Source organism: Ictalurus punctatus, chromosome 6, assembly GCF_001660625.3.
Source record: "Ictalurus punctatus breed USDA103 chromosome 6, Coco_2.0, whole genome shotgun sequence".
NCBI lineage: Eukaryota > Metazoa > Chordata > Actinopteri > Siluriformes > Ictaluridae > Ictalurus > Ictalurus punctatus.
The window spans coordinates 28755820-28781721 of NC_030421.2; the positions used below are offsets into that span (position 1 = coordinate 28755820).

At 37.1% G+C, this 25902-nt stretch overlaps 1 protein-coding gene across 1 annotated transcript; it reads right to left on the minus strand.

The window, feature by feature from the left end:
- Positions 1-10: 10 nt before the first annotated feature.
- itgb2 (integrin, beta 2) lies at positions 11-15239 on the minus strand (the record flags this gene model as incomplete). Its single annotated transcript, NM_001200081.1, is given in 16 exon segments — positions 11-549; positions 797-963; positions 1132-1337; positions 1820-2036; positions 3780-4012; positions 4945-5132; positions 5431-5565; positions 5708-5797; positions 6256-6351; positions 6465-6623; positions 8436-8677; positions 9532-9702; positions 11385-11586; positions 12257-12351; positions 12505-12556; positions 15217-15239. Coding segments are annotated over 15 exon segments (2319 nt in total). The 3' UTR covers positions 11-480.
- Between the last annotated feature and the right edge of the window lie 10663 nt (positions 15240-25902).

Here is a 25902-nt window from a genome sequence, read left to right on the forward strand (position 1 = left end):
AAGGACAATCTTTTAAGTAGGACATTTCATTTAGATTTTAAATGTGCTTTATACACACATTACTAGTACATACAAATGATCATACACAAAAGCCACAACAGATAATTATATACAAGGAACTGATGCTGAACAGCAATTTAGCAAAGCACATTAGAACGTTAAAGCGTTGGAACCGGTTTAGAAAGGCACATTAAAACATTAAACCATTGAATAAGAGGTAAGCAAAATACAATTTCACAGCCACAAATCAATTCTCCAAGGATCCCAATCCAAGTCCCTCAGAAGCAATCATGGGCTACAGAACACTGATTACTGTGCTCAGATGTTCAAGTTACAATGTTAATTAACCAGCACAGAGGATGATGCAAAAATGTGGACTGGAAGAGCATGCTTGAGTGCTGGATTATAAATGTGTAATGCATTTATAGTGGATTTATTTTAAATAACTCAGTTTTCCTCCACTACTGATCTACTACTACCTTAAGAGTCTCCAGTAAATGCTGGATTTGCAACAGTTGTTGTTGCCTTTTGGAATAATGGATTTTCACCCTGTAGAGAGAGAGAGAGAGCGAGAGAGAGAGAGAGAGAGAGAGAGAGAGAGAGAGCACAAAAAATGATGTCCAAAGTGAAACATGGAACCAGTGCTTTCACACTGCATGTGCAAATCAATATGGTGATATTTCAGATTATTATTATTATTATTATTATTATTATTATTATTATTATTATTATTATTATTAGTAGTAGTAGTAGTAGTATTAACGTAGCATTATACCCAGAAAAAAATAGAACATACTTTTGCCCACTGACGGCGTTGTGCTTCCTTTTCAAACTTCTTCCACTCTTTGAGGTCTTTGAAATAGAATAGTGCCTTAATGAGGATGAGGAGTAGAAGTCCAATCAGTGCCACACCAGCCAGAGACCCACCCACGATGAGTGCAACATTTGGCCCCTCGGGACATTCTATCATACAGCATGTACACAGATTATAAATTGCAGAAGATAAAAGTCTTGGCATATGCTACTATATGTTAACATTTGGTACATCATTCTTGGAAAATGTAACAAGCCACCATTTAATGATACTAAACCACAATTACAAACATGGTCAGGTTTACTGATTTGCTTTACCTCTGTCTTTAAGGACTTTCACAATATATTTGTCAAATCCATCTTGCTCAGTCATTGAGAAGATCATCCGGCAGCCCTCGTTGTCCTTCACTTGGCACTCCCTTTTTGCCAGTTTTTCAACTACTTCAACGTCAAGGTGGTAGCAGGACGCGTTGCATGTCTTCTCAAATGGTCCCGTCCCAAATGCCTTGCATTCAACACAACTCCTAATGTTTAATAAGGGGATGTGGTTATCAGCATATCAAATGAACACATAAAACATTTGTAGAAAGTCTCTAGAGTCCAGTCCATGAATCTTGACTTACTATTGTTCAACATTCAAGCTAATCTGAATGATTGAACACCTTATAACAGCAACATTTTATTTGGATAGTTCACCTTGGATACTCTACAGTCAGTATCAACTGTTTCTCAACAACATGTCAACAGATATTGATCTATCTCACATTGTCAAACTATATACAATCAATACTCTTCACATTTCCTATTAAAAGTCTATAGAAAGAACAATCAAATGTCATCAACTGGGCTACCCAAATAAAGTGAAAGCAAAAGGGACAAGTTGATATTTGATAGATTCCCTACTATCTAATTTATAGAGTATCTACTATCCAAATCAAGTATTATGATTTTAATATGTAAGAGGCTTTGGAACATGATGTTGATGCTGGTCTGATATTTCTCTTACCCCGACTCTTGGCATGGTAATTCACAAGTGGGACACGTCTCACATGTGATTCCCTTGTATCGCCTCTCGCAAACACACTGGTTGCACACACACTTGCCACGTCCATGACATATGGTTTTTCCCGTCTCGCAAAATTCATTAGATTTCTTGCACTGACAGGCTGTTCCTTCATAGCCTTCGTTGCATTTGCATACTCCACATCTGCAGTCCCCATTACCTGAGGAAAATCCATAAACCCAATGTAAATGCATGTTTGAAGTGCTGTGTGTAAAACCTCTTTGGCACATATACAGTATGTCACAAAAGTGAGTACACCCCTCGCATTTTTGTAAATATTTGATTATATCTTTTCATGTGACAACACTGAAGAAATGATACTTTGCTAGAATGTAAAGTAGTGAGTGTACAGCTTGCGTAACAGTGTAAATTTGCTGTCGCCTCAAAATAACTCAGCACACAGCCATTAATGTCTAAGCCGCTAGCAACAAAAGTGAGTACACCCCTAAGTGAAAATGTCCAAATTGGGCCCAAAGTGTCAATAATTTGTGTGGCCACCATTTTTTTCCAGCACTGCCTTAACCCTCTTGGGCATGGAGTTCACCAGAGCTTCACAGGTTGCCACTGGAGTCCTCTTCCACTCGTCCTTGACGACATCACAGAGCTGGTGGATGTTAGAGACCTTGTGCTCCTCCACCTTCCGTTTGAGGATGCCCCACAGATGCTCAATAGGGTTTAGGTCTGGAGACATGCTTGGCTAGTCCATCACCTTCAGCTTCTTTAGCAAGGCAGTGGTCGTCTTGGAGGTGTGTTTGGGGTCGTTATCATGCTGGAATCCTGCATACTCATCATACTCTGCTTCAGTATGTCACAGTACATGTTGGCATTCATGGTTCCCTCAATGAACTGTAGCTCCCCAGTGCCGGCAGCACTCATGCAGCCCCAGACCATGACACTCCCACCACCATGCTAGTCTGTAAACAAGACACACTTGTCTTTGTACTCCTCACCTGGTTGCTGGCACACACGCTTGACACCATCTGAACAAAATAAGTTTATCTTGGTCTCATCAGACCACAGGATATGGTTCCAGTAATCCATGTCCTTAGTCTGCTTGTCTTCAGCAAACTGTTTGCGGGCTTTTTTGTGCATCATCTTTAGAAGAGGCTGACAGCCTGGAACAACAGCCATGCTGACCAATTTCATGCAGTATGCGCCATATGGTCTGAGCACTGACAGGCTGACCCCCCACTCCTTCAACCTCTGCAGCAATGCTGGCAGCACTCATACGTCTATTTCCCAAACACAACCTCTGGATATGACGCTGAGCACGTGCACTCAACTTCTTTGATCGACCATGGCGAGGCCTGTTCTGAGTGGAACCTGTCCTGTTAAACCGCAGTATGGTCTTGGCCACCGTGCTGCACCTCAGTGTCAGGGTCTTGGCAATCTTCTTATAGCCTAGGCCATCTTTATGTAGAGCAACAATTCTTTTTTTCAGATCCTCAGAGAGTCCTCTGCCATGAGGTGCCATGTTGAACTTCCAGTGACCAGTATGAGGGAGTGTGAGAGCGATGACACCAAATTTAACACACCTGCTCCCCATTCACACCTGAGACCTTGTAACACTAACAAGTCATATGACACTGGGGAGGGAAAATGGCTAATTGGGCCCAATTTGGAGATTTTCACTTAGGGGTGTACTCACTTTGGTTGCCAGAGGTTTAGACATTAATGGCTGTGTGTTGAGTTATTTTGAGGGGACAGCAAATTTACACTGTTACACAAGCTGTACACTCACTACTTTACATTGTAGCAAAGTGTCATTTCTTCAGTGTTGTCACATGAAAAGATATAATCAAATATTTACAAAAATGTGAGGGGTGTACTCACTTTTGTGAGATACTGTATGTGTGTGTGTATGTGTGTGTGTGTGTGTGTGTGTGTGTGTGTGTGTGAATACCTCCACACAGTTTGTTTTGGTACTTTTCGCAGTGTTCATCATCGCATTCACAGTGAGGACCATAGTAGGATTTGCCCCCCTCGGTTTGGTGGCACTTGCACACTCCACACTCGCAGTCTCCACGGCCCTCACACTCTGTCCCATTGTCTTTGCGGCATTGAGCCTTTAGAGTAGCCTCATCTTTCTGACCCAAGCTGCACTCACACCGCTGTCCCAGGAAGCCAGGGACGCAGCTGTGGGGAGAGAGAACTATAAAGTATCACAATATACACAATATATGCACTATATATTTTGCACTGTTGTGTAATTTATTTTGCACTTGAGAATAAGCAGGCGATGGTATACATGTAGTTTTGAGAATATATGATGTACTTGAACTGTGATGATATTATGGTACACTAGTATAGATGCTCAGGATACAAAATTAATTTCTAGTGCAGTGTTATTATTGAAATGTGCTCTATTTATTAAATATGATTTGGTAATGCAGAGGAAAAAGAGGAAAAGGACCATCCAAGCTGTTATTTATTTATAACAGCTGAAGAAATTTATAATGGATGAATGGGGAAAATTCCGCTTGCTAAACTTAACCATCTGGTGTCTTCATTCAGTGCCCAAATGCTTAATAAGTGTTATTAAAAGAAAAGGTGATGTTACACAGTAGTAAACAGTCGACTGTCCCAACTTTTTTGGAGTGTGTTGCAGTCATCATGCAACACAAATGAGTGTATATTTTCAAAAATAAATTAAATTCACAAAGTAAAACATCAAATACTGTGTTAATAATGCATTTTTAATATAGTACAGGGTGAACTGAATTTTCAAATGACTTTTTTTTTTTTTTTTTTTTTTTTTTGCATTTTCCGTACTGTCCCAACTTTTTCAGAATTGGGGTTGTAAAAAAGGTTTCTTGGAGGTTCTAAGAGATCATAGCTTCCTAACGGGTTCTACTTGGAACTTAACTGAGACTTAATTTTTCTTGTTTTTCCTAACCTAGTAATTTTATACAGGTGTTACAGTCCCCTATAGTCTTCCAATAGTACTGGAAGGGCATGTGTAATTCTTTTGGTTTTTTTTTACTTCATCCATACATCCACCCACCCATCCATCCACCATTCATCCCTCCATCCATCATTCATCAAACAAAACAGGAATTTTCATGTACCTGCATGTGCCACAGACAATTGTGCCATGTTGATTACAGTACAGCTGTACACCAGGCTGGTTGTCGCACTCACACTCACATCGTGTCTTAATGTTAACCTTCAGTTTTTCACTGAATCCCAGTGGACCAATTTGAAAGTATGCTTTATCTAGGCATTTTGCTGCCTTTACAGTTACACTGAAAGTCACCTAGAGAGAGAAAAGAAATCAAGAACACTGCTAATCAGGATGTGCCGTAATATCTGATTGGAAAATACAGTGTATGCTTACATATTTAATTATTTTTTTATCACTATATGCAGTGTACACTTTCACAATGTACACTATCACTATAAAGGTAACTGAGGATATAAATTCATTTGAAGCTTGAAACATTTCATTACAAATAAACAATTTAATTACAAAGCTTTAGATCAAAATGAAATGTGATACCTATTAATAGCTTGTATTGCTGGTGTGTGTGTGTGTGTGATGTGTGTTATGGTACCACTTGTCCAATGGCGACATTGTTGCATGTCCCCCTATCACTAGGCTTCTCTCCTCCCGGACAATTAGATGTGAATGTTACTGATATGTCTTCTGGGAGTCCATCATGGGTCACAATTATATTAGAGGAGAGTTTCTGTGAAAAAAATAAATAAATAAAAATCAGAAAGATGTAAACAAAACACTTGCACTTACATGCAGTTCATTTAATTACACAGTAATTGCAAAGAAATGTGACTAATTCTGTGTAAATATTTGTAAAAGAAAAAGTTCCTCACGTTGTATGCATCCACAATTAGTTTTACCACATTGCTTGAATCTGAACTCAGTACTCCAACTTCCGATTTAGGAATCAGTTTACTCAGCTCCTTTAGAAGAAAACATCTTTATATCACAAACATCCTTATATCACAAACATCCATCTATCCACCCATTTTCTGTACTGTTTATCCTACACAAGGTTGCGGGGGGCCTGGAGCTTATTCAAGGAACTAGGGGCACAAGGCGGGTGACACCTTGGACAGGGTGCAAACCCATCACAGGGAAATGCCAATCAGCCTATAACGCATGTCTTTGGACTAGGGAAGGAAACTCGAGTACCCAGAGGAAACTCCTGAACCACGGGGAGAACATGGTGGAGGCGGGACTCAACACAATGCGGAGGCGGGAACAAGCCGCAAACCCTGGAGGTGTGAGGCAAACGTGCTAACCACTAAGCCACCGTACACCCCCTACTATCACAAACATCCTTTTATCACAAAGGATATTGCTTATATTAATATGATGTACCACTAATTCTAATAAATATTCAGAGAGTAACACTCACTTGGTATATGTGTGACACATCTTCAGTTACAGCAAAAATAGGCTGTATGTTTTCCTCTTCCAACTTCCTGGCTATCTGACCAACAGATGGGTAATCCTGACAGGGACAGTTTAATCAAGACACTTATCTTATTTTAGGCAATACTTTCAAGAAAGCTATGTAACATCAAAGGTTTAGAAAAATGTTTCTATATATTACTTCAGACATACCCAATTGTTGCTCATGCTGTAGATGTTTTTATTATCCAGCTGACAAGTCTCTTGGTTGGGTTCGAGGATGCCGGCAAGTTTCCCATCACCTGCCATGTGGAAACCAGCATCAGTGGCAAGCACCAGCAGCCGCGTGCTGTTTCCCCAGCCGATCTTATTCTGTGCATGATAAAATCTTTTAGCAAAGCTATCAAATTTAAACAAAAGAACAGAACTGACTGAATTAACTAATTATTATTTCCCAAGCAATGTTAGTGAGAATATAAATCAGTCAGAGAGATAATTAGGCTGGTGTTTAAATGCAAGCAACTTTTACCTCAGGTAAGTTAGAACTTATTACCCACTGTAACTTTATGTTTGTTTAAAATTTGGCAGTAATATTGTTTTTTTTTACAAAAGCTGACAAATAAAGTTATGTGTAATAAAGTGGAATGACACAGGAAGAAAGTATTGAACATGCTAAGAAAAAACAATTCTCCAAGGCAAGGTAAGGCAAGGAACCAGCGGAAATCCGTACATAGTTAGAAAGTAAGTATACCTCCTAGCTGTGCAAACTAATAAAAAAAATTAATCGGCTGGGTTAGTAAATTGATGGTCTATAAAAAGGCTTTTCGTTAGCAAGGCTTCACATAAGAAACATCTCATGATGTGTAAAAGCAAAGAGCTCTCCCAAGACCTTTGCAACATTATTGTTGCGAAACATATTGATGGAATCGGATACAGACGCATTTCAAAACTTCTGAATCTTCCAGTAAGCACCACTGGGGCCATTATCTGCAAGTGGAAGCAACATCACTCCATCGTCAACCGGCAACGCACAGGAGTTCCTCGCAAGATTTCTGACCAGGGAGTCAGAAGAATAGTCAGAAGAGTAGCTCAAGAGCCAAGGACCTCTCCAGAAACACTTGGAGGCAGCAGGTGCCATCGTCACAGAGAAAACAATAGTCAATGCACTCCACTGCTCACGCTCAGCCCGCAAGACTCCATTACTATAGAAAAGGCATGTTGAAGCTCGTTTAAAGTTTGCTGCAACTCATGTGGACAAGCCTATGAAATACTGGGAGAGTGTAGTCTGGTCAGACGAGAGCAAAATTAAACTTTTTGGCTGTCATACTACACACCATGTTTGGAGCAGAAATGGCACTGCACATCACCCTTAAAACACTATAGCAACAGTGAAGTTTGGAGGTGGAAGCATCATGGTGTGGGGGTGTTTTTCATCACATGGTACTGGCACACTTCATATAATTGAAGGAACGATGAATGGAGCCCTTTACCGGGGGATTCTTGAGAAGAATCTGCTGCCATCCACCGGGTTGATGATGAGACGTGGGTGGACCTTCCAGCAGGAGAACGATCCAAAGCATACAGCAAAGGAAACTCTCAATTGGTTTCAGAGAAAAACAATCAAGGCATTGGAATGGCCTAGTCAATCACCTGACTTGAATCCAATTGAACAAGATTTAAAGACAATATGTTTAGAAGAATGGGCCAAAATCACACCTGAATTCTGCGGCCCATTAATTTCTTCATACAGGAAGCATCTTGAAGCTGTCGTTACAAACAAAGGCTTCTCCACTAAGTATTAAATAAATTTCAGTTAGCGTGTTCAATACTTTTTTTTCCTGTGTCATTCCTCTTTATTACACATAACTTCATTTATGGACTTTAATGTTGTGAATTCTTTATATTTCTAGATATCTTGAGTTAATACCAAAGTCTGGTGAAAATTTCATGTGAACAGCCTCATAGGAAATATTTACTGAAAAAAGTGTTGATGAGTTCAATACTTATTTCCCCCAGTGTATATTTGTGTGTGTGTGTGTGTGTGTGTGTGTGTGTGTGTGTATATGTTTGGGGGGGGGGGGGGGGTATTGGCGTGTGTAGAAAGTGAAGGGTTCACCTGGGCTGACATACATAAAATGATTGTAGTCACTATTTTAACATGAAAAAGCATTACACATCTCTCACCACACAGGTGGCGACTTGCATGATGGCATCCAGGCCTCCCTCTGGTGTGTCCAAGTTGCCAGATATTTCCTGTCCAGACACCATTGTACTGAAAAGTGTCTCATTCTGTGTCAGGCTGAGGACATGATGATAGCCAAATGCTGGCTGACATTGTTTTGCTTTGGCTGGACAGGGCTTTTTTAACTTCTCTTCGGTTGTGTCAGTGAACGGAAGAAGTGTTTTATCAACAAATGAGCCAAAGCCTGCATGAATAAACCAGGTCAATGCAGCAGTCATCTTATGATTAAAACATATATAGTAATTAGAAAGGAAAAATCCACCCTGAACAACTTATGTATTAATTTTTTTACATTAACATGTAAACTTTAACTTCAAGATTTATTTTATAATGAAATTCTGAGTTGAATATTTAAATTTAAATGTCTTACATCTACATGTTGTTCTATTTTCACTTGGTTAATGGTTTCCTATATTTCCCACAGTACCACTCAGCCACATGCTGATAGTGGCATCAGTGGGATTTGTGGGATTGTGTAAACACTGCTAAAGAAACTGGTGCAGCTTTAGTCCTTTAGTCTGTCCATATTTCACATCCTGATCTGTACACTCGGCTCAGATAAATCAGCTTCCAATGCTTCGATTTTTATGCTAATATCACTGTGAACACTATCATGTTAATCATCTCATAAACTGCTAATGAGCTGAGCTGAGTCTCTGCTGTAACTGAGAGCAACTGTGTCATATATCTGCATTGCATGGGACCTTGGGTCCAATATACTATGTTATTATTATTTTTATCACTCCTTATTAGGAGTGTGTTATTTATTATTAAGAGCAAAACTGTTATCCGTTATGTCTGAGATCACTGAAGTTTTCCCTCCTATTAATCTCCATTGTAACTTTGCTAGCAATGTCTCCATGTGATGTCACTGCAGCAGACAACTGCTAACTTGTCACAGGAATAATGAAAATACAGCACCAACCACCAAACTTGCACCAGAGTCTCTAACCACATCACAAATATTTCAATATAAACATATTTAATGTGTTACAGGGTGGAGTCTTCTTTTACTGTCCTCATTATATTTTCTTTTACCTATCCTTGCATTTCCAGTGATTTGCTGCAGGCGTTTAAGTATTTGTATTCCCAAATCTTTCACATTCGTCAAGTCATCCTCCATTGAGTATGACAAATCCATCAGATAGTACAGATCAACAGGGTAACCCACTGCCCTTTTAAATTGGAGATTGAACGTGAAGGCTTGACCTGAAAAAAAAAACAAAACAGTTTATTGCACAGTGTTAAAAATGGTTAAAGCACGTTTTTCTTTCTTTAATTACAATGGATCGAAAAAGTCTACACACCCCTGTTAAAATGGCAGGTTTTTGTGATGTGAAAGAAAAAGAAAAAAAAAGACACTAAGTTAAATCATGTCAGAACCTTTTGTCAACTTTATTGTGAGATTGCGACATATTAGAATCAAGTGGCAAACACCCAGAAATGTTTTTGGAAAAAAAGTAAACAAAAACTTCCAAAACCCAGCTGGCATAAGTGTGCACACCCTTTAACAACTGGGAGTGTGGCAGTGTTCAGAATCAACCAATCGCATTCAAACTCATATTAAATACTAATTAGTATACACGTGCCATAAATTAAAGTGACTAACCCCAAATAGAGTACTGCTATGGATTTTCCTGACATCTTTTTGGTAACATCTAACTGGAAAAGCCCTGGGCTGCAAAGCACTTACAAAGCAGGTATGGGATCTCACTGTTGAAAAATATCAATCAGGAGAGGGTTTAAAAAAATTTCTAAGGCATTCAATATACCATAGAACATTGTACAGCTAATAATCAACAAGTGGAGAACTAGTAAGTGGTGACACTACTAAGAACAGGATGTCCCTCTAAAATTGATGATCTCCCGAATCTCCCGAAATTTTTCATATCTCTCAGCTATGGGGTAGGGTGGCAAGATGGAAGCCTTTTTTTAACCATATAATACATCAAATCTCCTAAAACCATGCGGAATAATGTCTAATGATCTGATGAGACCAAAGTTTAACGTTTGGCCATAATGCCAAAAGATATGTCTGGCACAAAAAAAAAAAAAAAAAAACACAGGACAACACCAAACGAACACCATCCCCACGGGGAATCATGGTGGTGGCAGCATCATACTTTGGGGCTGTTTTTCCTCAGCTGGAACTGGGGCTTTAATCAGGGTGGAGGGAATAATGAATAACTCCATAAATACCAGTCAATTTTGTTGCAAAACCTTAAAACTTCTGCTAAAACACTTAAGATGAAGAGGAACTTCACCTTTCAGCATGACAATGACCTAAAGCAAACCTCCATTCCAACAAAGGAATGGCTTCACCAAAACAAGTTCTAGGTTTTGGAATGGCCCAGCTAGAGTCCAGATCTAAATCCAATTAACAATATGTGGGGTGACCAGGAGATGCCCAGTTAAAATGCTTTTTCAAGGAAGAAAGCAAAAAAATTGCTAAGTCAAGATTCCAAACTGACTCTTAACCAAAAAGACTGAATGCTGTGATAAAATCTAAAGATGCTTCAACTAAGTAATAGTTTAGGGGTATGCAACCAGCTTAATGTACAGTTTTTATTTTTCAATAAAAATGATTCTTATTGTTTTTCACTTCAATTAATAGGTTAAAATTTCACAATAAAGGTAGAAATCACAAAAACCTGCCATTTCAACAGGTGTGTGTAGACAGTAATATCCACTGTAACACACCTATATTCCAAATAATCAGCTGTGGTTTGGATTTGGCTTTTTTAAAAATTATTATTATTATAATATTTTTTTTTTTTAGCAGGGAATACACTGATTAGATCAGTAATTAGAATGGGATGCAACTAATCTGTTAATCTGTGTATTGTGTATTTGGATTCTGTGTATTGTTCTATCATTTTAAGTTAACATACCTGGTCGTAAATTGAGTTTAATTTCTTGTGGCTGCACCTGAACTGGGTTTTTCGTCCTGTCTGACCCTGACAGTGGTTTGTTCGCAACATTTTCCAAGTGACTGGTTGGGCTGATTATCTTTTGTTGTGAGCAACCTTTTTCTTTAAGCTTTTCCTCTGTATCACATCGTACTGCTTCTGGCTCCCCAGTCTTTGTGAAATTCTGTTTTAGGAAAACAACAAATCAGTACACAAATTTTTATATTTCTGTTGTCTTTTGTGCAAGACCCTTGGCATATAAAGTAGTTTGTAATCTGTCACTGAAATGGTTGTGCCCCATGTGTATTCGTATGGCATCGTAATGTTAGCACTACACTTACTGGCTCCAGAAAGTGATTGGGATTGGTTATTGCTGGCATGCATGATTAGAAAAAAGCTTTGATACTATGATCAGTGACAAATGTATGATGAGGTCATTTTGTAGCTCTTCTGATTCATGATATCAATGCAGTTCGGTCAGGCTAAAGTAGAAATTTCAGTAGAAATCATATTTTTTTTAAATCATATTTTATTTTATGCTCTCTAAACAGAATCATAAAAGTCTTATTAAAATCGAGGTTCAGTTAATTTGTGTTTAATCCAGAAGATGTTTAATTTATTTAATTGTTTATGTTAATATTCATTAGGCATGTTTCAAATCCTATCATCTTAACAGAGAATGTTCAGAAAATAATAAAAAATAAAAGGGCTTCATAAAGTTAACACTGTGGTGTTCAAGGTGTTAAATCCATTAACTGAGTTAATTCGGTACTGTTTCCATTATAGCTTGGTAAGTTAATGTTAGCATATGCCATAGAAAAGGGTTACTGGTTTAATGTATGTAGCCTACTCACCAATTCCTGACACCAAGCACATCCTGGTCCAGAATTTATGCAGTCTTTACAAGACACCACTGATGATTTTATACATTCCTTCTCCTGAGAGTAGACTGGTGCAGAAAAACATGGATAATTAAATCAGCCTTGCGTTCTTTACATGAAATAATATGCATTTCTCCAGTTAGTTCAAATAAACCATGCATTATGCACTGTATATGAATACATAAATTATCTCATTCATTGTCATATCAATTGAACTTTACCATATTGTCCAAATAACAGCAGGAGAACGATCTTTGCTGCCTGTGGCATTTTCTAATGAAAAACATCACATTATTTTATTATTAATCATACAATAACAATGGCAATTTACAGATGTTTAACCTACCACAATCTACACAGAAATATATTTCAAAAAGCACAACTCTTCCCAGCAAAGGTGCATTTGACCATTTATTTCATTTGCTGTCTTAGTGTTTCTCACCTTTTTAATGATCTTATATAATACAATTTATTATTAAATAAGATTATTTTGCTTCATAATATTCCATCACTTTTTAACAGAAGGTTCTTGAGGATAATAATAATATTAATGCTGACATAGGAAAACTGTACTGGTCTATTATTTATATTATATTTAAACAACAATAACAAGAACAACAACAACAAAGTAATGATAATGTTTTCATAACATTTATTAAATTGCATTACATCTATTTTCAAATGTATAAATTTAAACGTTATTTCTTCTATCTTTAGGTAGGAAGCACCTCATAAGCTTCACATGTAACTTCTTCACTTGACATTTAGCTAGTTCAAATCAACCTTTCTAATAGTAGATCTGTCTAGTACAGCCCCCTAATAAATGATTGTTGTTATAATGAAATGATATGCAGTAGAAATGCTTTAACACATTTGGTTTACGGTGGTCTAGAAGTAAGGATTTGACACAGCATTTACAAACAGCGCCATCTACACTTACATAAATGTCATTTATCTTTTACATTTACATTTTATTCATTTAGCAGATGCTTTTATCAAAAACGACTTATAAAAGAGGAAATACAAGCATAAGCGAACAATACAAGTTGTGCTACCATACAATATTTTTAATTGAGTGCTAGAGGAGTGCACAGAGTAGAGGTGTAAGAGCAGGTGTAAGCATAGATTATGATTACTTTTTTTGGGGACTAGTAAATTAAGTGTTCACGAAGAGGTGGATAGTGACGGGTTCTGCTGTCCAGATTGAGGTTGGAAGTTCATTCCACCTCTGAGGGACAGTCAGTTTTAAGGTTGTAGAAAGGGACCTCATGCTTCATTGAGTAGGTATATACCAGGCATCAGTCATTTTTAATAAACTTTATTTTTATTTTTTTTTAATTGCTTATTGGTGTTTTTTTTTTTGTTGTTGTTTTTTGCGTTATAGGAACACCTGCCTTGGACTCAGCTAAGCAGCTGTTAACCAATCTTTTTTGTGGTTGTCATTTTGTAAGAGGAAGCAACACACTTTCAGAAACAAGGGAAAGAGTATATGAAATGAAAAAGAGAAATAAATAAACAAATAAATGAAATCTATATAGCCAGTACACACCTACATTTCTGTGGAGATAAACACTGAGAGAACTCCACGGCCAACAAAATGTGTCATGTCAATACTGCTTTAATAGTAACAAATCCTTTAGAAAGTTTTAAGGCACACTGTTTGTATACACACTATCTTCCCATTCCCATTTCCTCATAATTTGCATTTCCTTTTCCGCTATTTTTCTAAAACGCACCCTAGCAATGAAATATAAGACAATGATTCTAAAAAAAGGATGAAACACCACTTTATGTCTAAGCCCAAGGTTGTGCAACAAACTGTTGCACCCAGGAAGTGTTCGAATTACAGGTTACGAAGAAGGGTGTCAAAGTTTTGCTCTGCACATAGCAAGTGTGAAGAACTGACTGCCATAAATGGTCAGAACTTCAAAGCGTTATAGTTTGTGTATTGTCATTATTTCCAGTGATCATTTCCTATACCACAGAAAAATATATTTGAACACAACTATAACCAATGAGCATGCCTCTGCAAACACTATTCATGGCAATTAAGAAGTAGTGCTACTGTTCAGTATGCATGCTGATACGTGATGTATGTAAGGACAAAAGGAGATATACTGAAATAATGAGATACTGAACGGTTTTCTTCATCAGTGTAAAAAAATATACCGAATACAAAATACAGTGTACCAAATAATATTACATGTAGCCTATGTAAATATGCACTGCATTGGGGGAAAGGTAAATAGATTAATGAATAAATACATAAATAGATAGATAGATAGATAAAACCTTAATATGAGATTATATATATATATATATATATATATATATATATATATATATATATATATATATATATATATATATATATATACCAGAGAGAGATAAAACCTTAATATGAGATAATGTATATGTGTACCAGAAAGAGAGAGAGAGAATTGTTTTATTACAGTTATTAGTAAGTAGTCACAGGACCTTACAGGATCACAGAAGCGATCTTGTTCCTCTACATTAAATCTCTTCGTGTTCAATAATTAATTTAACATTGTAACTGTTGGCAAATCGCTGGTGTATAAGCGGAACTACACACGCTATACCCCACCGTGGATTCTTTTCATATAACGGTCTTCTGTGCTATTCCTTACACATAAACCCATACTGACATCAAGCTGTGAAACGTTTTTTCCCCCCCTATCTCTCTCTCTCTCTTCTTTTTTTTATTTATTTTATTTTAACGCTAAACTGAAAGAACAAATGTGCTTAATAAATAAATTCCCTCGAGCTATTACACAGTCTATCAAGAATGGTGAAACATAAGAATCAATTTAAATGCCTAGCCAAAACAGAAAATAAAATAACAAGCAAGCACTTAAGCTACTATCACTCATTATTCTCAACAACTATATAATTAAACTGTTTTCTTTGCTTACTTACGGCTGCTGAAATGCCGCGTTTAAGACAGAAGTTCACACGAAGTGTTCACTTCCTGTCAAAGGGCTCTTACTTAGTACCCAAGAAGAAACTTGCAGAACTGCAGCCCATTTGCCAAAAAAGCCAGTGGAGGAAGCAGACCGCCCTAAAACATTACAGAGAAGTGAAAGAAAAACAAAGTATGCCGTGTTCAGACTGTTAAACAACCAGAAATAATCACAAAGACACACCATTTAATTCCTCAACACTACCTAACATGCATTACCTCTATGCTCTAGGGACACTTGATATTAATGAACATTTCCTTTGGACTCTTTAAGATATTTTAGTTACTAAATTAGATAACATCAACACCGGCCGCTTTTCAAGGTCACATGGTGTGGATGTGAACGCGTAGGTGTGTGGAGGCAAAGCTTCAGCAACAGTGTAGCTATATGAAATCAAAAGCAAAGCACTCTTTTTTATAGTATAATGTCCGTGACAAATCAAATCCATCCATCCATCTATCTTCTATACCGCTTATCCTTTTCAGGTTCACAGGGGAACATGGAGACTATCCCAGGAAGCATCTGGAACAAGGCGGGGTACACCCTGGACTGGGTGCCAATCCATCACAGGGCACACAATCACATACACACTCACACACCCATTCATACACTACAGACACTTTAGACACGCCAATCAGCCTACCATGCATGTCTTTGGACTGGGGGAGGAAACCGGAGTACCCGGAGGAAACCAGAAATCCACCAGGCAGGAACTGAAATTATAAATTACAGCCTACATAATCATAGGCATGTTAACGACTTATAATAGTAATAGTAGTTCCTTGGTGTGCAGTAAGTCTGTCAGAAAGACTTTCACTACTTGCATAGCATTTTCAGGCACAATTTATTTCTTAATATTATAATACATAATACATATATATTATAATATTATATATATTATATAATATATATATTATATATTATTATATATTATTAATATATAATATAATATATATATTATAATATTATATATTATAATATTATAATATATAATACATACGGGGCAAAACAAAACCACATTGAAATGTTTAAGATCACACATTGTAGTTTTCTACCAAACCTTGCATTTCCTTGAACTTTTTGGCATTTGGAGTAAATGCAGGTAATTGTTGGTGATATCAGTGATTTCTGAATAAAAGTGAAATGAAAAGAAAGTATTTAACAATTTTCATGGTTCTTGGTCATGCTTCTTTGGTTTCATCTCAAACATTCTAGCAGTGAACAATACAAGTTGTGCTACCATACAAGATTATTAATTGAGTGCTAGAGGAGTGCACTGAGTAGAGGTGTAAGAGCAGGTGTAAACGTAGATTATTATTATTATTATTATTATTATTATTATTATTTTGGAGTGGGGACAAGTTAAGTGTTAGTTAAGTGTTCATGAAGAAGTGGATAGTGACGTATTCTGCTGTCCAGATTGAGGTTGGAAGTTCATTCCACCTCTGAGGGACAGTCAGTTTGAAGGTTGTAGAAAGGGACCTCATGCTTCATTGAGTAGGTATATACACCAGGTATCTGTCATTTTTATTAAACTTTAGTTTTAGTTTTTTTTTTTATTACTTCATTTGGCCACATGGTGTACAGGTATAGATATACAGATATACACAGATGGTTCTGAATACACAGCCCATAGTGCATTGGGGTCCAAAACAGGAATCGAGGCGACACTGGGCACAGTCTCAGTGAAACCGGACAGTTGAAGACTGTAAAAAGACCAAACGATGGCTTTGCAATCTTCAACTTCACCGTTTCAGTGAGCCTATGAACATTGTAGCCTCAGATACTTGTTCTTGGCGACATTAACATGAGTGAAAACAAGTCATAAGTTAATGATTTTTCAGTTATTTTTGAGGAGGAAGTAAAAAGATGGAACCTCTTACATCTCTCAGAAATGTTAACGTGGAAAAACAGTCTACCCAGTTAATAATGCTTGTGGTAAGCTTTGCAGAAGTACATCCTACACATCTTTTCAAATTAATCATACACATCATTCATGTGCACATAATGGTTCAGGGTTATTCATTATATTCCTGATGCATTTTTATTAGCAAGCTCCTGCAAGTTCCTATTTTTGGTTAACGCATGTAGCCTGGTAATGTGTAATGTTGTAAAAACTGTTATATAGAAATATAATTTTTAATTGTATTTTATATAGGAAAAATGTGTCAATTCCAATGGTTTTGTTAAAATCTTTATTTTTGGTCTTGAAAAGATCTTGAAAATCAATCCCTGTACAAGCTACTTATCAGCTAATCATCTCGCAAGAAAAATGCTTTTACAGAACCCCTATATGTTGGATGTCAGTTTTATGTCTATATTGCTTGAAATCAGCTTTTATCTTTTTCTTCTGCATCAATACAGTTATATGGAAAAGGATTTGATTTAATTTTTTAAATTTTTTTTTAATTATTCCATGGAAATGTAAATGTTTTACTTTTGTTAAAGTTGAAATTTTATTAACTAGTTTTCCATAAACGTTTGCATGACTTCTGGAAAAAGGACAATAAAGTTACAGAAAATTGTACTATACAAACGCTGCAATTTTATACCCTGCTGCATAAAAACCCACTTTTGAAGTGGTTTTCTTTCTTTGTAATATCACAGACTAAAACTGAATTTAAAGAGAAGCGAATCAGTAAATGAATCACATGTAAATGAATCATATGAAAATGAATAAATAAACGAAAAGAGAAGAATAATATCTTAATAGCTTAAAAAAGGCAGGGGACGCTCTGGACAGGCTGCCAACCCATCACAGGGCACAATCGCACACACATGCACACACTACAGACAATTTGGAAATGCCTATCAGATTGCAATGCATGGCTTTGGACAATGGGAGGAAGGCAGATTGCCTGGTGGAAATTCCTAAAGCACGGCGAACAGGGCAGAGGCAGGATTTCAACTCCCAAACACGGAGGTGCTTGGCAAACACATGTGCTCCTGATTTAATTGAAATGTCTATAAGTACAATGAGAGCTCAACAACGAGTTAGTTTGCTAGTTTGTAGTTTGATAGTTTATTACACAGTGAAAAACATATACTGAAGATGTAGAGGTGTTATCACAAATATACTGTAGTAATGTGTTCTAACATGTATTGTACTTGGAACCCGGAACCTTGAATAGTTCATACAAATTTAAAGGAACGATATGAGTATATGAGTAAAGATTTTAAAAAAAAAGAAGAAGAAGAAAAAAAGGTATAAATACAAATCTAACCCCAACCATAATCTTACCATTAACTTGACTATCTGGCTAACACTGAATTGTGGGCCAAAAGTAATAGAAGGACATCAGTGCTATTTGGTATTTGCCAATAGTAGATCATAGCTGTTGTGGATATTGTGGGTATTTTCACATCTGCCACCAGATGGCAGAATGATACTAGGCAACAATTTGCCATTTGTTTTAAAGGTTTGATCATAAACGTTTGAAAATACAGGATCACACTGTACAAATTCTGGTAAGATTTATTATTTGTATGATACATTTTATGCAGTATTAGCAATATCACTTTGACGTGTATACATGAATGGTGATCTGATATAAAGGTATACTGTAAAACACCAAATAATACACTAAATTATCTGCACACTTGTTTGTTCTGCATTTCTTCTTAAAATAGTATAGCGCACACACACACACACACACACACACACACACACACACACACACACACACACACACACACACACACACACACACACACAAACACAATTTTACTGCAATAACAGACAGCAATGTTTTGTAATGACTTTCCACTCGCCATGGCACATTGCTGCAGTGACTTTATTCCAATCACATATATTCATGTTGTTAAGGAATAATTTGAGGTTTTTCCACTCTTGTAAGGACTTCCAGTTCTGTAAGGGTTTTGCTTTTTGTCATGTTAAAACTTCCCCAAAGGACCTTCCCCAAACTCGTGATAGAAAATTAGCACACGGATGTCTGGAATGTCACAATACAATGCAGTGTTTTCACATGGTTGGTCCTTCAATATTAAAACACTAACAACACTCATTAGAATTGTATCTGGGTAAAATTTTTTTTTTTTTTTTTGGGGGGGGGGGGGACTGGGGCTGTGATAAGTGACAGAGCTCATCTTCTTGTCAACATGAATGTACTGTACATTAATGAAAAAAGGTGTGATTTGTTTTATCTATATTTTGCAATCTACTTACATATCGTATACTGTGAACATGTGTACTGCTGACTACCCCAACACAGATGTGAACACAGAACACAACTCGTTTTACTGACATGTGCAATGAAGTTTAACATAACTTAGATTTAGGGTTGGCTCGGTTAGTAAGAGGATTTTGCTCCTGGATCAGAATTAGGTATCAGTCCATACTCCAGCTCTATTGTCAGTATTTTGGTGAGAATAACAAATCAAATTCATGCATCTGAAATATAATAAATAATAAAATATGGTATATTTGACATTTTTTCATAAATTTTGATAACATGGGCTTGATGAATCATGTATACTGATATTCATGTTCTGTGTTTCTTTTGTCTGTTGGACTACAGACTTGACATACTAATGTGGCTACTAATGTAAGATCGTGTGTGAGTGTTGGCTCTGGCTTTCACTTTCGGCATTCTTAGTGTTTGGCTCTTTATTCATGATGCAGGCAGGTCCTAAGCAGCTCAAAAGGGATGTGGTTGCACTTACAATTGAAGGTAAATTCATTCCCTCAGGGGGGAGATCAAGGACACGGAGAAGTGTGGCAAGCCTTAACTGAGATGCTAAGAAAGGCATGGAGAAGGCATGGGTAATGAAGAGCTGTCAGTGGGATACTTGATCTATTCCACGGATTCTTCAAGAGGCTAAAAAATGCTGAAGGGGTTCTAGTGAAAACGGATGCAGCATCCTTTAGTAGTCAACACCCTTTCTTTCTTTTGCTTAGTCTCCATCTCTTGTTTTCTGCAGTCTTTAACACCTTCTATTTCATTTTCCTCATTTCTTCAAATAGAGAGTACTGCAGCAGTGTGTGTGTGTGTGTGTGTGTGTGTGTGTGTGTGTGTGTGTGTGTGTGTGTGTGTGTGTGTGTGTGAGTGAACAGAGCATGCCGCAGGCCTGCAGTAGAAGAGCTCAGCAGTGTGTGTGAGAGGGACAGTGCTATTAATAGCAGGCACTGTATAAATAGCCCAAGTGTAAAGCGAATGGTCTAGCTGTAGACGAATTGCGACTCTGCAGCTTGTGCATTGCAGGAACCTCATACATTAATTGAATACAGGAGCTATTACTGTAATACTGTAATGTTGTTAAAACGTAGGGTTTATCTACCATCAGTGCATGCCTCTGTGTACGTTCTTCTCGCACATTTGTAACTAGTATCTAGGTAATTAATCTGTTGTGAAAGGTTGCAGTCTGATGAATCACTGAGGTGATTTATATCGATTCGTAATCTAATAATCACAATTCGCTTTGTTTCTCATGCAATAATCCTAATTCAATACTTGTGTTTTGGTGTTTGTGTGCTTGTGTGTGCTGATATTTGTGCTTTTTTTTTTTCTCTCTCGCTGGTTGTGCTGGCTAATGAGAGCATCTCACTGTGCTTAATACAGATGGTGGTTGTTGCCTGTAGCTACTAAATATGATATAAATAGCAACAGTTTCATACACAGACACTCAAATACACACAAATGCGCAAGCATGCTGTCTCTTTATATGCAAAAATTCCATCTTTTTATATCAGAATCTGTCATAGCATAGCTTTAATAGTGACACCTTATGTGAACCAATTGTAAAAGTGTTATGGAAGATGTCATATGTTTATCTACAGTGATATATGTAAAGTGCTGTGTTGTCCTTACAGATGTTTGATTCCACAAGCAGCCTATTTCTCATGCTTATTATTGGTGAGTGTATTCTTTATTACAGATGTGCTAATACATACTAAATGAAAACTATCATAAAATAGTTTGTCAGCAGTTTATTTGGATGGTACTTACACAGGGCCTTTATAACACATAAAATAAGCATAACATAAATCTTGTATAAAACATTGATTTGAAAAAAGAAATTAAGAAAAGCTTATGTCAAAATTCATGAGGTGACATTTGAGGTTTTGTGTAATTTTGTCTTTATGTGGAACAGAGATGAGAGAGCAACACACACATAATCCTAGTTACTAAATGTCATGTACGCCAAACGATGTCTTATGAGTTCAGGTTGGACTTAATGTTTTGTCAAGCACAAAATAATATGTCAATCATAAAGCATGCAACAAAACATGTGTTAACAAATACATACTCAGCAAAACTTGACATGTGATGTGAGATGTCACAACATTACCTTTTATGGTGAGTCATGACAGCATCGTCCATGCCTAATGATGGAACACGATACAGCTAAAAACAAAACTGTCATGACAAAGAATATGACATGTGACTGATTTATTTGTGACATGGCGATGTCTGTTTTATGATGCAGGGTTCAATACAGTCACCCATTAATGTTCATCGTATCGCTGTTGAACACTGCACAATTATTGTAACTGGACAAATCTGGTGCAATTTTTGCTATTTTGTGTCAAATGAATTTACTCTGTAGTAATAACAGTGCATTATGCTTTAGTGTATTACATGTTCATATGTCATCTTAATCTTCTTAATCAGTATCATGATTCAGATGCGTATTGGGTGGCCGGTGAATGATAAATTCAGTTATTGTCCAGTAAGCTGATAATGTGTGTATGGTCCATTTAGCAGGCTTTTCATTTGGTTTTAATACTTAGAAATCTGTTTGCAGACAAAAGAGTGATGCTATTTTTGTCCCTGTGCTACAGTGCTGAAATGAATGTTTTGTGTTTTGTCTCCACGAGGAGTGAGCGTCAATCATCGATCAGGACACACTTGTAAGAGTTCATCAATATACACATTTGTTGACTGACCTGATGATTGGTGTCCGACAGTGCCGCAGTACTGAGGCCAATTCACTCAGCATCTGTGACAGAGATTTTTCATTACAGCTGATGTGCTATAGATGAGCTGGTACACTGTTAGCCATGTTCTGCCAGCGCTGCAGATTACTCCGAGGTGTAGCCCGGATGTTCCAAGATGACAACGGAGTGATGAACTGCTTCAAATGGTGCCTGTTTACCCAGATTGACAATATCCTCATCATAATTCTAATTATAAATTGATTATTAGGAATTCAACCAATTAGTGCTGTATGCAACAACATTAGCGTAATTTAATTGACAGTACTGATAGCAGCAAAGCATTGCCTATTTTTCTTGGGGTTTGCTGTTTGAGAATATATTGAACTACACCAACGCAGGTATAGCTGCGTTGTATCTTTGCAGATAACAAAGTTATCAGTAAACATTAATATTATTGCTAGCTAAACATTAATTAATGCTCAAATAAATGCCCCTTTTTTTTTATGAACTATGACATTGGTGACAGTGTAGAAAGTTACCTGATTAAACTACAAAACCTTTTTGTCTACCAGACCAGTTAATGAATAAAAGAAGTCCTAAAAAAATAAGTGAAGAATTTGAATACTCCAAATTTCAGAAACACCCTGTCTATATTCTGGACTCAGAATCCTTCACTTCGATGTTATGGACGAAATATAATTCGACTTGATTGTTTTGGACTCCTGCGATGGACTGGCACCCTGTCCAGGGTGTACCCCGCCTTGTGCCCGATGCTCCCTGGGATAGGCTCCAGGTTCCCCCGCGACCCTGAAGAAGGAGTAAGCGGTAGAAGATGGATGGATGGATGTTTTGGACTATACTGGAATGTAAATGCCAAGCCTGAAAAATAAAATATTTTCCCCCTAAGGAACAATCTTTCATGTGACTATGGTTGAGAATACTATAAAAGTGGAACATATGCTTACATGCCAGGGTGACCAAGAGTCTTGGCACTTATGAAATCTCTTTAAGGTAATTGTTTATTGACTGCTGTTTTACTTTATTACCCTTTTAAATGGCTAATTCAAGTTGTCATTCACTATTGGATTATTAGTTTTTTTTTTTAGCCTGAAAGATTGCCTGTTTACTTCATGGTACAGCTTCTGTTCAGCCATGTCCACATTGTGCTCTTTCCTGGAATTATCTTACCTCAGATGGGAGGAATGAAGGTTCATTTAGTGTGTTGCTCCATAGTGTGCAATAAATGCTCTACACCTCATAACCGACCATCATATGATTGTTTTTCCATTTTAATGGACTGTGCCAAACTTTACTTTGGAAGAGGATTTTGCATAGTTGGAGCAACAGCACCAGAGCAGAGGTCTGATCAGCCGACTGTTACAGGGATGGAGTGGTGTGGATCAGGGTTATTATAGTTTTAAAAAATATTGCTAGTTTTTATTTTTATTTTGTTTTGTTTATTAGGTTTTCCATTTCAGTTTTAATTAGTTTTAATGGTGAGTTAATAGGTTTGATTTTGTTTTTATCTCGAGAAAATGATTACAAATTAGTTTGTATTTGGTTTTAGTATCATTTTAGTTTTTAATATCATGGTAATCTTACTTAAAAAACCCAACCAAATTGGGCCCTGTTTTTTCCCCTACATATTAACATTGATAGCAATTGAAATGTGAATGGGTATGCTTCCTGATAAATGAAATTAAAAAAGTAAATAAATTAATTTTGGGGGGCTGAATCCATTTTGTTATATCTGCAGTGTAATTTCTTCATTTCCCTCTGCTTATTTATATTTCTATCTATCTACCATACATCTATCTACTGTATCTATCTAACATACAGTGCCCTCCACTAATATTGGCACCCTTGGTAAATATTCCAATAGTCATTCATAACAATGGGTAAGACCAAGGAATATAGCTGTGATGTGCAGCAAAAGGTTGTTGAGCTTCACAAAATGAGAAGTGGCTATAAGAAAATAGCACATGCATTGAAAATGCCCATTTCCACCATCAGGGCAATAATTAAGAAGTTCCAGTCAACTGGAAATGATATGAATCAACCTGGAATTAAATGTGTGTCTATATCGTCTCAACGCACTGTGAAGAGGATGGTTCGAGTGGCCAAAAAATCTCCAAGGATCACAACTGGAGAATTGCTTAGTTAGTTGTGTTTTGGGGTCAGAAAGTCTCCAAAACTACGATCTGAGTCACCTACATCACCACAAGTTGTTTGGAAGGGTTTCAAGAAAAAAGCCTCTACTCTCATCCAAAAACAAACTCAAGCGTCAGGTTGCCAGACACTACTGGAACTTCAAATGGGATCGGGTTCTACGGTCAGATGAAACCAAAATAGAGCTTTTTGGCAGTAAAAACACCAGAGGTGGTTTTGGTGCACACAGAGAGGTTGCAATAAGGAAAAATACATCATGCCCACGGTTAAATATGGTGTTGGCTCCTAAATGTTCTGGGGCTGTTTTTCTGCCAGAAGACCTGGAAATTTTGTTAGGATACATGGCATCATGGACTCTATCAAATATCAACAAATATTAAATGAAAACCTGACTGCCTCTGCCAGAAATTTAAAATTGGCCATGGTTGGATCTTCCAGAAGGACAATGATCCGAAACATACATCAAAATCAACACAAAAATGGTTCACTGACCACAAAATCAAGGTCCTGCCATGGCCATTACAGTCCCCTGACTTGAAACCCATAGAAAACCTGTGTGCGGAACTGAAGAGGAGAATCCACCAGCGTGGACCTCAAAATTTGAAGGATCTGGAGAGATTCTGTATGGAGGAACAGTCTCAGATCCCTTGCCATGTATTCTCCAACCTCATCAGGCATTATAGGAGAAGACTCAGAGCTCTTTTCTTGGCAAAGGGAAGTAGCACAAAGTATTGACTAAATTGGTGCCAATAACTGATGCACACCTATATTTAACAAAGACTTTTTTTTTGATAAACTTGTGTTTTCTTTGCAATTGTTTGATATCCATGACAGCAGAGTATTTTTGTGAATTCTTTTAACAAAAGATCAAAAGGCTAAACAATAAAGACAATTTTTCACAGCCTTCTTTGCTCATATTTTCCAAGGGTGCCAATATTAGTGGAACAAGGTTGTTGTTGATAATAAGAGAAACTATTAAAATAATATTTAGCTAACATAGCAGAAGGCTATTTTGCTTAACTGTTATAGTGATAGTTATAGTGTTATAGTGTTTGCCATGTAATGAGTTTAGGCGACAGATGCAAATGCAGGTAATGCAGCTTTAATGAGAATAACAATCTAAAATGTAGAGCAAATATCAAAAACGTTAATCAGGCCAGGGTCAGACGATCGTACAAACAGACTGGAACGGAATAGGCAGAAAATCAGGGTTGAGGACAAAGCAGGATCAAAACCAGAGACCCAAAGACAATCAACGGCTCTGTATAGGAAGAGACCAACGCAACTGCATGTATAGACACACGATGGGTTTAAATACTAAACGAAATCGAGGGGATAACACAAAACAGCTGATTACAATGAGGAAACGTAAAGAAAACAACCAATGACAATACAGGGGCGGAGAGCGGGCAGAAACCATAACTACACACGTGAGAACGTAAACAAAGTCTCTCTCAGCGCAAGGGGAATAACATGACAGTGTTATAGTGTCAAGTCAAACTTTACCAAACTTTACCAAAGTGCTGTACAAACATAATCAGAATAAAACAGTAAACACACACAACAAAACA